The 15,774-nt window shown below is 45.6% G+C and overlaps 1 protein-coding gene across 3 annotated transcripts in view; it reads right to left on the bottom strand.

Annotated features, from left to right (window-relative positions):
* Positions 1–15,774, bottom strand: part of LARGE1 (LARGE xylosyl- and glucuronyltransferase 1) — a 609,285-nt gene that overhangs the window by 17,417 nt on the left and 576,094 nt on the right. For all 3 annotated transcript variants that reach the window (XM_027541848.1, XM_027541849.1, XM_027541850.1), the window contains exon 12: positions 13,938–14,216. In XM_027541848.1, the coding sequence (XP_027397649.1) occupies positions 13,938–14,216 (279 nt within the window). The remainder of the gene's footprint in view (positions 1–13,937; positions 14,217–15,774) is intronic.

Genomic DNA, 15,774 nt, shown 5'->3' with positions numbered 1-15,774 from the left:
TCAGTGAACACTGGGGTGCACATATCTTTTATGAGTTACTGTTTTCTCAAGATATATGTCCCAGAGTGGGATTCCTGGATCATATGGTCATTCTATTTTTAGATTTTAAAGGAGTCTCTATACTGTTCTCTATAGTGGTTGTAACAATTTACCTTCCCACCAACAGTGTACGAGGGTTCCCTTTTCTCCATACCCTCTCCAGCATTTATTGTTTGTAGACTTTCTGCTGATGGCCATTTTGGGTTTGAGGTGATACCTGATTGGCGTTTATAGATAATAAACTACATTTATTTCTCCAGTAATTAGTGAAGTTGAGTATCTTTTAATGTACCTGTTGGCCATCTGTATGTCTTCTTTGGCGAAATGTCTGTTTAGTTCTCATTTTTCAATTGGCTTGTTTTTTTCTGACACAGAGCTGCATGAGCTGTTTGTATTTTGGAGATTAGTCCTTTGTAGCTTACTTTGTTTGCAAATGTTTTCTGCCATTCTGTGGGTTGTCTTTTGGTTTTGTTTATGGTTTCCTTTGCTGTGAAGAAGCTTTTAAGTTTAATTAGGTCCCATTTATTTTCATTTTCATTTTTGTTACTCTAGAAAGTGGATTAAAAAAGATACTGCTGCAATTTATGTCAAAGTGTGTTCTGCCTATGTTTCATAGTGTCTGGCCTTACATTTAGGTCTTTGATTCATTTTGAGTTTATTTTTGTGTATGGTGTTAGAGAATGTTCTAATTTCATTCTTTTATAGGTGGCTGTCCAGTTTTCCCAGCATCACTTATTGAAGAGACTCTCTCTTCTTCATTGTGCATTATTGACCATAAGCATGTGGATTTATTTCTGGGCTCACTATCCTTTTCTTGATCTGTGTTTCTGTTTTTAGGTCACTACCATACTGTCTTGAATACCGTAGCTTCGTTGTATAGCCTGAATCTGGGAGTCTGATTCCTCTAGCTTCATTTGGCTATTTGGGGTCATTTGTGTTTCCATATAAATTTTAAGATTTTTTTTGTTCTAATTCTGTGAAAAATGCCATTGATTAAGCTGTGTTCTAAGAAGCAGGAGTCAGCCAGTCAGGAGGAGAAGGGGGTTCAAGGTATCTGCAAAGTTTGGAAATAAGGAGGCATAAAGGACCCAGGAGAACTGAATTTCTTATAATGTGCCTGATATATTGTAAGTGGTGAATACACAGTTATCAGAATTACCTGTATTTCTTCAATGTATTCAGTATCAATCCCCGTGCCGGGCACTTTATATCAACATTACTCCTTGAATCACTGCAACCTGTGACATATGTACTAGTGTTCCGAGTTTACTGAAGAGAACATTCAGTCTCAGAGAGGCTAAGTAATTTGCCTTAAAGCACAGCTAGTGGTCACCACCATCATTAACAAAGGATGAAGATGCTGAAATCAGTACTGTATGAATCAAGGCTACACCAGTGTAGAAATAACCTGGAAAGATCAACAATCACAGGATCTGTATGGACCAGGTCTGTTAATGCGGTGACTTGGCAGCTAGAGCAATGAGCCTTGTGGGAGTTCATGGATCAAGGCAGCTGGTGGGAGAGGTTAGGAAAGGGATGGAGGGAGATGGCAGGAGGCTGGAGCCTGCATGCTGATGCTCCTTACACGGCATCCCCACGGGGGGATCCCACCTTGTAGCAGCTAACTGAGCAGAGGCCAGGATGCAGGCAGCATTTGGAGATACAGAGGCGTGCACAGACCTCCTGGCTTACTGAGCTTCCTACACTGGTGATTTTTCTTTTCTGTACCATCCACGAGTTTCTCTACTACAGTCTGCTTTTGACTCCTTGGATCAGGCCAAGGTCAGAAATGGCCCCACACTGTCAAATCCAACAGATTTTGCCATTCTCATTTTTGCCTTTCCTTTGCACTTGGTGCTGAAGACCAATCCCTCTGCCCTTAGCTTGAGAACACCGTCTCCCACTCTCTCCCCCACTCTCGCTGCTTTGTGCATGAGCCCTCTTGATGCTCGTTGTCATCTGGACAGCTCTTGCTGCCCCTACTCCCTGGGTAGGGGTGAAAATCCTCACTCTCTGGTCATGAAAGCTTCTACTCCATTAACAGAAGTGGCTGTGGTGATTTCCTTGTGTTGGTGCAATGAATGGCTGAGGCTGATGCTGACAAGTGACAAACTGCTGGAAACCATGGGGCTGAAGGTACAGGGTCTGCTGTCAGGCTGCCAGGAGAGAACGAGACCTCAGCTCTCAGAGCTTGGATACCCACATTTGGATATCAAATGTCAGAGAGCCTGCTTTTTAATGAAACCTGAGTTGTAAGGAATCTAAGCGATGCTTATACAAGTTCCCAGGACTCACTCACAGGAAAGTTATATAGTAAAAGGAACAGGAGGAGGGAAAGAAATGTGTGCTGGAGTGTGCCTCCGCTTCCAAAACCAGAACAGCATCACTCTCTCAAGGCTTTGTGAGCAGCCAATTAGAGGAACTTGCTTCCCTGTACCTCCCCTGACCACCTCTGTTGGTCTTGATGTGTCCTGCTTGATGGGGAGCTACATCTTCTATGGACTAGTTCATTCTGGACTTAAATTCATATTGCAGTATAGCTGATTTACAGTGTTAGTTTCAGGTGTATGGCAGAGTGGTTCCATTACACAAATATCCATTCTTTTTCGGGTTCTTTTCCTATATAGATTTTCATAGAATACGGAGTTCCCTGTGCTATACAGTAGGTCCTTATGGATTTTCTTATTTTCCTGCCAGTGCAGAAGACTCTGGTTTGATCCCTGGGTTGGGAAGATCCCCTGGAGAAGGAAATGGCAACCCACTCCAGTATTCTTGCCTGGGAAATCCTAGGGACAGAGCAGCAATGTGGGCTATAGTCCATGGGGTCACAAAAAGAGCTGGACACAATTTAGAACTAAACAACAAGTGTGTGTATGTTAATCCTAAACTCCTAATGTATCCCTCCCTACCTTTGGTAATCATAAGTTTGTTTTTGAAGTCTCAGCCTATTTGTATATTGTAAATAAGTTCATTTGTAGCATTTTTAGTTTTCAGATACGTTGCTGCAAATGGTAGTTCATTCCTTATAATGGCTGAGTAGAATTCTACTGTATATTTGTACCACATCTTTATCCATTCCTCTGTTGATGGACATTTAGGTTGCTTCCATGCCTTGGATATTGTAAATAGTGCCAACATGAACACTGGGGTACATGTACCTTCTCAAATTACGGTTTTCTCTGGATATACGCCCAGGACTGGGATTGAAGGATCATATGAGAATTCTATTTCTAGTTTTTCAAGGAACCCCCATACTGTTCTCCATAATGGTTGTACCAACTTACATTCCTACCAACAATGTAAGAGGGTTCCATTTTCTCTCCATCATTTCCAGCATTGTTTGTAGACTTTTGATGATGTCCATTTTGACTTGTGTGAGGTGATACCTCACTGTAGCTTTGATATGCATTTTTCTAATAAGTAGCAATGTTGAGCATCATCCTGGACTTTTTTGCTCACCAGGGACGGTGGGTGGCGGCAGCGTTAGTCACACACAGGACTGCCTGCTCATGTACCCATCAGCTCTGCTACGCTTGAGGTCAGGGATGAGCCTTGCTTATGGTTATGTTTCTTGCTCCAGCACCATGCCAGGCACACAGCAGGCATTAAATAAATATGCAGGGGATGAAGGAATCAATCTGCGGTTATCTTACGTGACAGATAGATAGTACTGTGAAGAAGGCCCTTGGACAGGACAGGGCCGGATGGCAATTGTAGTTCTGCCACATGGGGCTTTTGATCAAGTTTATCTTCTGCGTTTAAAAAATGGTAATGTTTGTGATAAAAACAATCAGATTTGTCAAGCACCTAGCACAACTCCTGGTGCATGGAGGGTGCCTGTATATCCTCCAGTCTGCAGGGATTGCTTGCACCCTCATATCCTCCTGGGAGGCTCACGAGGAGTTGATGGGCACAGCTGGGGTGATCCCTACTTGAAGAGGAGGCTGAGACATGTGTCTGAAATGCCCCCGTATTTCTCTGATTTCTGCTTATTCCTGGAACTGTGTGGGTACAGTGCAAACGAACCAGTGAGCAAGCTGGCAGATGGTGAGAAGCAGCAGGGTTAACATGGCCACAGAAAAGCGTGTGTGTAGCTCTGAGAAGCCCCCCTGTCTCCAGCTGCCCCACACCCCTCACACTGCCTAGCTTCAAGAGGACCCGAAAGAAGCTTGGCCTCCACTAGAGCAACGAGAGATCATCTGAATAACACCTCTCAGGTAGAACTTAGCGCCCTACCTCTGGGCTGGGTGTGCTGCTCATCGGCGTGATAACTATGGAGGCTGACCTGGGCACAGCCCGCCCCAGGCCTTGCTTCACACCCCTGCTCGGGCAGCCAGGTAATATGGTTTTCCTCAGATTCTATTCCAGTTGCCTAGGAAATAAATTCCCAGTAGACAGGCTTCCAGGAGGAATGTGGGGACAACATCAAGGCCTTGCAAATGAGGGAGGCAAGACTGACTACAGGGAATGGAGCTGTAAGGCACATCAGGAACACAGACAGAGATGGCAGAGCCCTCTGAAGGCTGGGATGGGGGGCAGCAAGACTGGGCGGTTTCTGAATTGGCGGTGTTAACATATCCAGGTGAAGTTATATCAGGGAGGGAGGGGCAGAAAAGAAAGAAAAGCTACTGTTGCTTGCACCCGGATCTCTGCCAGGGACTCTAGTCAGCATCTCATGTCCGGCTCAACATCCTTATTCATTCCTACCTGTTAGCAATTATGGCTGAAGGAACAAGGGTGCTTTCTGTGTGCTGTCCTGGGTTAGCTGTGAGCGAGAGGTCAGTGGGGGGGCTGTCAAGAGCTTCAAAGTTTGGAGGGCAGCCTGCGCAGATTCAGGCCCTACATGGACACTCACCTGCTCTTACTCTCCAGCAACTTACATCTTTGTGCCACTGTTTTATCCTCTCTGAGCTGGAGCTAGTATCAGGACCTGGTCAGGGGAGTTCTCTACAGATTAAATGGGTCATCTCATGTAGAAGCAGAGACATTTCTTCAATGCATAGAAGGCACTTGATAACTACAAGCTGAGGGTGATCACGGCTGTCACGATGATGGCAGAGATGGGCCCATCAGGCATTTGGACCCACAAACAGGTTAAGCACAACAGTAAAGGAAAGCAAAAGCAAAACTAAAAAACAACTATGGAGAGAAAGCATTTGTAAACATTACAACCTACAAGAGCTTAATTTCCAAAATATGCAAACAATCCAATCAAAAAGTGGACAGAAATACTCATCAGACATTTCTCCAAAGAAGACATACAGATGGCCAACAGGCCATGGAAAGATGCTCAATATTTCTAATTATTAGAGAAATGCAAATCAAAACTATAATGGGGTATCACTTCACACCAGTCAGAATGGCCATCATCAAAGTCTACAGACCATAAATGCTGGAGAAGGTGTGGAGAAAAGGGAACTCTCCTACACTGTTGGGAATGTAAGTGGATGCAGCCATTATGGAAAAAGGTATAGAGGCTCCTCAAAAATACTAAAAATAGACTTGCCACATGATCTGACAATCCTACTCCTGGGCATATATCCAGACAAAACTCAAAAAGGGTACAGGCAACCCTATGTTAACTGCAGCCAAGACATGGAAACAACCTAAATGTCCACCGACAGATGAGTGGATGAAGAAGATGTGATATAGACAATGGAATATTAGCCATTAAAAATGAAATAATGCCCGTTTACAGTAACACGGATGGACCTAGAGATTATCATATAAGTAAGCCAGCAAGAGAAAGACAAATACCATATGGTATCACTTACATCGGGCTTCCCTAGTGGCTCACACGGCAAGGAATCTGCCTGCAATGCAGGAGACCTGGGTTCGATCCGAGGGTTGGGAAGACTGCCCGGAGAATTCCATGGATTAGAGGAGTCTGGCAGGCTACAGTCCATGGGGTTGTAAAGTGTCAGACACGACTGAGCAGCTAACATTTTCATCACTTATATGTGGAATCTAAAATATGCCACAGATGAATTTATTGCAAGACAATCTCACAGACATAGAAAACAGAGTTGTGGTTGTCAAGGGGCTGGGGAGGGATGGAGTGGGAGTTTGGCATTAGCAGATGCAAATTACTATATTAATACATAGAATGGATAAACAACATGGTCCTACTATAAGCACAGGGAGCTATATACAATATCCTACGATAAACCAAAACTGAAGAGGATACATACTGTATATATATGTATAGCTGAATCACTGCCATAGAACAGAAATTAACACAACATTGTAAATAAACTATATTTCAATAAAAAAAAAAAAAAAGCAGGTTAAGCACAGAATGCCTTTGGATTAACCCAGGCTAAGTGAGTTTTCTTCTTAGTAGTGCTGTGCCTGTGGGTGTGTGATATCCCCCAGGTGTCTTCATCTGTTAAATGAACTGTGATGAGGTTAAATGACAAAACACATGCAGACGTTGCTTGCCACGGTGCTTGGCCTATACTACGTGCTCAACAAATGTTCCCTGTTGCAGAAACAATGACGAACACAAGGAAACGCCACCTGGTCATGTCCCTCATCAAGTAGCCAGTTGGCCTCGTGTGGTACCACCTGTTCCTGGCCCCTTGTTCACCTGTCTACCCTCATTCAACCGGTGCTGACAGAGCAGCCATCACGGGCCAGGGGACTTGTGATGGGGGAGGATGGTGAGACACCACCCTGCAGAGGACACAATAAAAGTGGAATTTGTCACTCCTGTACAGCCAAGATATATAGTCTCGACCAATGGGGCAGGTCTGTTCCCTAGGGAGCAAGGCAACACTGGCAAAAAAAAGCACAGCAGAGAGGTTTAAAGCTACAAGCACTGAACAAAGATGAGGATTCTGCTGGGTGAGGGAAAGAGGTGAGAAACCTGCCCCAGTCTTATGGACGTGGGAAGTGCCAGCTGATGGAGCTGTCTGAGCTCCGGCTATTCTGCAACATTCCTCAAACATGTCAAGACATTCCATGCCTGTTTACCAACTAGTCCTTCATGCCTGAACTACTTTCCAGGCCGCCCTACCCACCCACACTGGGTCGTCATCTTGTGGGTCTCAGCTCCTGTATATGTATCTCTGTACCTGTGTTGCTAAGAGTAGTGGCAGTGCCCACAGCTGGAGCGCCCTCTAGAGCGTAGCCCCTGTATGGATAGGAACCTGGCCTGTCCCATGCACTGCGACAGCCCGAGTGCCTAGAACAGGGCCTGGTCATGCAGATGCACCACCACACCTGTGCAGTGTAGAACATTTCAGCCATGTGCTTCCCAACTATTACTCCACTTAATCCTCCCAGAACCTTAAGTGTGAAGAAATCTTATGGTCCCCACTCATAGAAAGCTTGAGAGGTTAGGTACCTTTCGGAAGGTTCAGTGACTGTAGGGTAGAATGTGCTCAGTGTCGAAATGCAGGTCTGAGTGACTCCAGGGACAGCACAGCCACAGTGCTGCCTGCCGCCGAGTGTATAGCAGGTGCTCACTCAATAGTTTCAAGAGTGAATGGGTATGAGTACATAGTTTCTCATTTCTCACAAAACGAGATCGTTACACTAAGTTGCCAGGCTGTACTGAAGGCAGCAGAGTTTGCAAGAGTGGGGGTTCTGGGTGGGAGCCTGGCAGAGACATTCAGTTCCGTGTGCTGACAATGGGCCAAAACACAGACAATTAACTCCTGTTGAACGCCTACTAGAGCCCCCACAAAGCTATTATTAGCCCCTTTACTAACTGAGGAAACGGGATTGGGGAGATGAAACAAGCAGCCCCAAGGCACATCCTTGATGAGCACAGCAGAACCTGGGTTCCAAGGCAGGTCTGCGTGACTTCCACCATGCCTGCGGAATTTCACTTGACATTTCTGAAATCAGGAGTGAAAGCCACACATCTCCATGCTCGATTTTTAGAAGAAACAGGTGGAGGGGGTGGGAGAGAGATTTCAGTGAAACTCTGCAGCTATGTCTATGCATAGAGCCCATTTCATTATTTCCCAATTGATCTGTTTGTTTTTGCTGTAATGTTAGCTGGTTACTAAGCAACTGCTGGAGAGCTAGGATGCTGACCTTTTTTTGGTAATCAAATAACCCCCCTCCCCCCAAAAAAGGTGATATGGGTAAGTATTTGGGGGTCTGATCAAAAGACTGCCAATCAGACTGCTCTGGTATACTGAGTTTCAAGGGGGAATATAGCTGCTTCCATTTACCGAGCAGCCTAGTGTAGGGCTATCTACCTTTCTCCTGGACAGTAAGAGTTAACCTCCCTGGGCATCATTTTGGTCACCCGTTATAACACTTACCTCATAAAGAAGTGTTGAAGAGTAGAGGAAATTTATACAAAGCAGCTGGCAGGGATGCTGGTAGCTGGTAAGGGTTCAGTAAGTGGCAACTATCATCATTTTTAGCAGTAATGCTTTAACAAGGCTTGGGTAGAGTATTTTGTTGGATATCCACGTTGAAGAAGTCAATCTTTGGGGGTGTTGTTGGGGCTCACAGCTGCCATGGCAAACTGTGCCCTGAACCTCATCCCAAACCAATGCTATATAATGCTGGTCACGAACATATCCACTTTTAGTGTTTGGATCAGGAACAAGTCTATCCCGCTCACTGGAAAAAATTTTCCTTAAGCCTATGACAAGTCAATATGGTTATCTTCACATGAAAAGGACTGCGTGCTGATTTGGGACTTATTCTGATACAATCATATTCCTTACCATTTCTCAAAATTTTAATTCCTAGGGATGATCAAGATCAGAGGTCACACTGACAAGGGATTAATCACCAAAATTTACAAATAGCTCATGCAACTCTATGTAAAAAACAAAACAAAACCCCAATGGAATAAAAAAAAAAAAGGGTAGATCTAAAGACATTCTCCAAAGAAGACATAAAGATGGCCAAAAAAGAACAGGAAAAGATGCTCAACATCATTAATTACCAGAGAAGTGCAAATCAAAGCTACCATCAGGTATCACCTCACAATGGTCAGAACAGCCATTATCAAAAAGTCTACAAACAATAAATGCTGGAGAGTGTGTGGAGAAAAGGGAGCCCTCCTACACTGCTGGTGGGAATGTAAATTGGTACAACTACTAATGGAGAACAGTATGGAGGCTCCTTAAAACCCTTAGAGTAGACTTACCATAGGATCCAGAATCCCACTCTGGGGCATACATCTGGAAAAAACATGATCCTAAAGGATACACACACCCCTATGCTCACAGCGGCACTATTAACAGCAGCCAAGACATGGGAACAACCTAAGTGTCCATCAAGAGAGGAATGGATAAAGAAGATGTGGTACACACATATACAATGGAGTATTACTCAGCTATAAAAAGGAGGAAATAATGCCATTTGCAGCAACATGGCTTGACCTAGAGATTACATAGTAAGTGAAGCAAGTCAGAAAGAGAAAGACAAATATATATCAGTCATATGTGGAATCTAATTTTTAAAAAAGATACAGATGAACTTATTTACAAAACAGAAGCAGACTTATATTGAAAACAAACTTATGGTTACTGAAGGGGAGACATGGGTGGGGAGGTGTAAATCAGGAGCATGGGTTGAACACATGTACACTACTATGTCTAAGGTAGATGACTGGCACTCTGCCCAATATACTGTAATAAACTATATGAGAAAAGACCCTAAAAAAGAAATATAACTGAATCATTTTGCTGTACAGCAGAAACTAGCACAACAATGTAAATCAACTATGCTTCAATAAAATTTTTTTAAAAGGTCAGAGGTCACAAACTGGTGGTCTTTGGAGGTAAGAAGGTTCTATTCATCCTGAAGACATGTTTGGTCTGACTCAAGAGTGTTTCAGTTTTTTTTTTTTAAATTAGTTGTCAACGCTAGAAATTAAAACATGAAAATCCAGATTTCTCATTCCTCTTGCAAAATATAAAGACCTTATGCCTGACCTCTACCCTCACCAGTGAATTCCACATCGGAGTGCACAGATGGCAGCTGCCTGAGATGGGGACTCCTGTCTCCCTAGCAATGAATCATGCTCACCACCCTTGGTTCCTTTAGGCCAAGGTCCTGGCCCCAGCGGGCATCTGTATTTGCGACTCCTGATATGCCTGTTTCTTCATTTCACAATGAGGAAACAGGCTGAAAAAAACTGAACTGTTGCAAGTCACACAGTTACTTATGGCACAGGGCGCAAGCTGGAGCCAGGGTCACCTCGCAGGCCTCATCCACTGTAACACTCAAATTCAATGACATCCTGCTCAGCCCAAGGACATAGGCACAGCAGATCAAGAGGGGGCCAGTACGAGAAACAGGCCAAAGCAGGCAGGACTTCCAGGTACAGACTTTTGCAGAGGAAGTCTTGGGTGGCAACATTTGAAAGAGGTTCCCTGTCTTGCCTTCTAAAGTCCAGCCACCTTTGCAGACAGTTCTTGATTTCAGCTGCAGAACTGCTCTCTGGTCCATCTACCTGTCTCTGCTGCTACTTCTGATCCCTTTGCTGGCCTTCATCTCTCACCAGAATGAATGCAGTCGTCCCTTAACTTATCTTCTCTTGCCCTGACTATGATCCTTTCCTGATGCAATGAAAATGATCTTCCTTAAATGGACATCTAGTCATGCCATGCTCTCAGTGTTTTTCCACTGTCCCTCCACCCCTGCTCATAAACTCCTTAGCATATTTTGAGAAGTCCTGCAGGACCCACCCTGGCTTACATTTCTGGCCACATCAGCTCTTGCTGTTCTCCCCATCAGGGCTCTGGCCACCCTGCCTCTCCAGAATGGATCTCTCTCTCTCTCTCCACCTGGAACATCACCCCTCCCCTGGTGAACTCCAGCTCATTCTTCAAGCCTCCATTTAGGTCGAACTCAGTAGGACATCCGTCCTATACTGCCTCCATCCCAGGTCAGCTGACAACCCTGGGACAGGACACACCCATCAGGGTACCTAAAGAGTCTGTCTTTAATCAACCATTATTCCTGTTGGTTTAAAGCTATGGGATTCACAGATCCTATCTGTGTGGGTCACAAATATGGGGGCCCTAAGGTACCTTGTCATGGTTATTCATCTAATGGAGACTCTGGATGGAGGAGAAGAAAAGTCAAGGAAGTCCCACTTTCTTTTTACCCTAGATGGGAAGTCACTTCGCTTCTCTGGTCTCTCTTCACGTGTGCACTAAAAGAGGCTGGACGAATTGACAGATGAATGGATAAAGAAGTTGTGGTACCTATATACAACAGAATATTACTCAGCCATAAAAAGGGACACATTTGAGTCAGTTCCAGTGAGGTGGATAAACCCAGAGCCTGTTAGAGTGAAGTAAGTCAGAAAGAGAAAAACAAATATCGTATATTAATACATATATATGGAATCTAGGAAAATGGTACTGATAAACCTATCTGCAGGGCAGGAATACAGATACAAACAGAGAACAGACATGCAGACACAGTGGGGGAAAGAGAGGGTGGGACGAATTGAGAAAGTAGCATTGAAATATATACATTATCATGTAAAACAGATAGCTAGTGGGAAGCTGCTGTATAACACAGGGAAATTAATGCTGTGTTCTGTGACAACCTAGAGTGGCGGGATGGGGTGGGGAGAAGGTTCAAGAGGGAGGAGACATGAATACTTAAGGCTGCTTCATGTTACTGTATGGCAGAAACCAACACAACATTGTAAAGCAATTATTCTCCAATTAAAAATAATTAAAAAGCACTGGATAGGAGCAGTTATTCTCGGCTCAGGGTCTTGGCCTGTGAAGAAAGGAATGGGCTTTTAGGGGCAATTTGCAATATTTCAAAATGCACACGGGAAGCCACACATGTTCCTCTGATGTGGCTACAGGCCAGCAGAAACTTCAGGTCGCTCTGCAGTAAGAAAGTGCTAATTAATGGGCAATACCAGTTATATCACATTGGGTAAGGTCATGATTAGCAATGATTGACGTCTTTGATCAATAAAACACAGGAAGATAAAACACATTCTGAACAGTCTGTTCACGTGTAATGTTTTTCAAATGACGAGGACCATGAGGCAAAATAATAAAACAGTCTTTGGATGGGAGAGCAGAGACCAGACTTTTAAGATGGGGCCAGTTTACCTTTCAACCAGCTGGAAGGCAGTCTCCACAGGTGCTCCTGAACAAGAGCCTCAGAGGGTGCAGGGTGGGCTGTGGCCCAGTCCCGAAGCCTCTCTCTGGCAGGTGGAGCTCAGGATTTCCCCACCACCACCTGTTCGCTTGGAAACCCTACCCAATGCACCCAGAGTCTGTCACCAACCTGCAAGCAGCTGAGGTCTCAGGATTCACAAGAATCAGGGGCTGAAAGCATGGTCTTGCCACGCGGGGGCGCCCTCACTCCACCCACAGAGATCCCAAGGCCCAGCGGGAACCAGAGGACAGCTCCATTCCTGAAGCCCCTGCAGGGTCGTGGGTTCATGGTGCTCAGTGCCACTGCCCACGTGTTCTGGGAAGACACCTCCCACCCTGCCTGACTGAGGGGTGTTGCCTTGAGGTCACTCATCTGTGATTCTTAACCAAGACAGGCTGGAAGGGACTCCACCTGCTCAGAGGGGAGAAACATCCCAAGATAAGCCTGGATGGAAACTCAATTCAGAAAGTGGACAGAGAACACTGGCTGCCTTCCCCTGCTCTCGAGAGCAGGGTGGGGGTTGGGGGGTGGGGAACGGATGTGCTCACATCAAACACATACTCTGGCTTCAGGACCAAAGGTTTAAAGACTCTTGGGAGAGTTCTTTTAAGACTGTAAGACTGAGAGACAGACAGGTACACAGGACGGAGGGAAGTGGGGAGGGCCAGAGTCCAGGCGAGAAAGAATTCTGATCCTGCTCCGTTAGGCACAGTCATAAGCCACAGAGCAGCCAGACAAGTATGAAGTGGGCAGGCTGTAGAGCTGGGGTCTGAAAGATGTTGGTTCAAATCCTGAAGCAGCCCACGTGTACCTGAGCAGGTTACCTTGACTTCCTGAGCCTCCCTGTTCACCACGATAACAGGGAGAGTGTAACCATATCTGTCTTTTAAACTTGATGTATGGATCTAGCAGGACAATATATGCAAACCACCCCTCATGGTACCTGGATCAGGAAGGCATTCAGGAGCAGAGGTAACTCATGCTGACATATGACAGGGATAAAGGGTTAAAACAAACTTTGACCAGTTATATGTTGTGACTTCAGTTTGCTTGCTTAGGGACTTTCAGGCTAGGTGGATTCTACAGTCCCTTCCACTTCAGATGGTTTGTTATTCCGTAACAAATGCCACTCCCCACACAGCCATCTATGCCTCTCACAAGCCAAGAGCTTTCTCCAGCTGCTGGACACCTGCCCTCCACGTTGGGAGGGCTGGAAGGGAGTCACAGCTACCAAGGCAGCAGCAATGGTCAGTACATGACCCCGGGGTCAGGCCAGCTGCCCTCAGCTCCCACTTTCGTAGGTATGCAGCCCCACATACCATCTCAGTCCCTCAGTCTCCCACTGGGAAAACAAAGATTAATAATGGTACCTGTGGCAAGGATTGCAAGGGGAGGGAATGAAATCCCACTTGTCAGGCATTCAGAACTGTGCCAGGCACTCAGCGAGCACTTCAATACATGTTAGCCATCACTACCACTTTGATTTGTTTTACAGAATAGTCAGTGATCTTACTAGAATGCTTAGATGAAGGCTGTCTGATCCAAAATTAGAAGAGGGATGTTTTCATGAAAGCTATAGACAGAGCATTAGACTGGGAGACAAGAGATGCTTCCTAGACCAAGCTCTGCCTCGAACATTTCATGAGGTAACCTGGGATTTCAAGCCAATAGTCAGGCAGTCAGAGGCCGTATCCCTGGGTGGATTTAGGTAGTTCCCATCCCCTTCTGTGTTCCAGCCGCCCCATTCAGAGGGGCGTTGGAGCCCGCACCCCGCGCGTCCTCACCTGAGGTACTCATAGAGTCCGTACATGGGCAGGAAGTCGATGTCGGACAGGAACATGTAGGGCGTGCCCACGTGCTTCATGGCCACGTTGCGCAGCAGGTTCACAGGGTAGAACTGGCCCTCCTTGTACACGATGTGGTAGGCCACGTTGTGGCGGCCCATGAGCACCTCGGAGCCCTGTGCGTAGCGGAGGAACTGCTGGGCCTCGGCGTCCGACAGGTAGAGTGCCAGGCTGACGGGCCCCTCCCAGTGCTTGCAGATGGCCTCCAGCATCTGGAGCCTGCGAGGAGAAAGGCCACCTGACGCACCTGCGCATGCGCGGGACGCACCCGCGTAACCAACCATTATCTGTGCATCTGCGCATCGTCCGCCAGCCTGGGACTGGCGCCAAATCCAAACCCCTGCGCTAAGCATTAGTTAAACACTATGTGATGGGGGCCAATCACCAAACCTCAGTTCCTTTATCTATAAAATGGGCACAAAACACTCACCTTTTTGCTTCTAGCCTTTGAATGTTTACAACCAGACAGCTGACATGGAGTCACATTTCACTATAAGCCTTTTCAGGCTCCTCTTTTCAACAGTGGGTGGGGAAATGTACATGAAATGATGTAAAGATCGCTTTCCAGCTTAAAACTCCCCCACCTCCCCGTCTCGGTCAGCAAAGGTAGACAGCAGTGCTACTACTGTCCTGAAGCAGGGACCGGGATAGGAGGCTTAGCCAAAGGGAGGCCATGAGTTACAAGCAGCATGAAAACAAGCTGTAAAAATAAGAGTAATAATAACCACAATTACTGACTCATTACTATGCACCAGACACTTCCCAAACCCTGTGCCCCCATCTGTCATTTCCCCCATTCTCCTGATGAAGGAATTGAGGCTCCAGGCATCCAGTCAGCTTTAGTTCTTGAGCTTGGACTGTGTGGACAGGTATCTGGACAGGACTTTGAAGACAGTGAAAAGAAAACACTGGCAAAGGGAAGGAAAAAACCCCAAATACGTGAATGCTGGAAACAAAAGTGAGCCTGGGGTGATGCTGTCTTCATTTTTCAGAGCCCTTACAGCTCCAGGGTACCTTGCAATTTTGGAAGGCTACCTGGGAGACACTGGGCCATGGAGAGTGGTGGGGTGGGAAGAGGGGGGAGGGGAGGGGAATGGAGCACAGATAAAAAACAAAAGGTGCTCCCAACCAAGAGGGTTCTGCAAAAATGTTTGGAGAGAGATCTAGAAAAAAAAATATTTTTTCCCCCAGAAGCATTAGAAGTGCCTACTACATAAAATCTATGGTTAAAAAAACAGCAAAAGTCTATTTCAATTTTTTTTTCCCCTACCCAGCAAGAGGTACAGAATCAGAATGCTCACTTTATTACCAGGAAATAGATTCCATGCTTCTAAACAAAAGAAAATGGGCACACCTATCTTGTGTCAATGGTTTTCCTGATGGACTTTCAGTTTCTTCTCAGTAATTCTGTGAATTGGTATTGCCTGGATTTGCTTCCTCTTTCACTAAGGAGGATTAAGGTATTCATCGGGGTAAAATGCCCTCCATTTCTCATACTTTATAGCACTTGTTAATCAAATTGACCACAGCCAGTTTTGAAAGAGGCACTATATTCTCCACAATGCTTGATTTCACTGAAATTTGTGTTCAGCCTCTGCTACAAGGCCCCTGGTTTCTGCTAGGCTCTAAGAACCTGGGATTTTGAATGATCCCACTTGCATCTCGGTCTCTGTCTGCAGAATGGAAGGACTCTGCAATTGGATGAGAGAGCTGTTTATACAAAGCCTTTGAAATTTGGGGAGTAAAGGGCAAGGATAATTTCTGCATCCATGTGTAT

This window comes from Bos indicus x Bos taurus, chromosome 5 (genome assembly GCF_003369695.1).
Source record: "Bos indicus x Bos taurus breed Angus x Brahman F1 hybrid chromosome 5, Bos_hybrid_MaternalHap_v2.0, whole genome shotgun sequence".
Classification (NCBI taxonomy): domain Eukaryota; kingdom Metazoa; phylum Chordata; class Mammalia; order Artiodactyla; family Bovidae; genus Bos; species Bos indicus x Bos taurus.
Note: the sequence above shows the minus strand (reverse complement) of the source record. Positions and strands in the feature narration are given on the sequence as shown.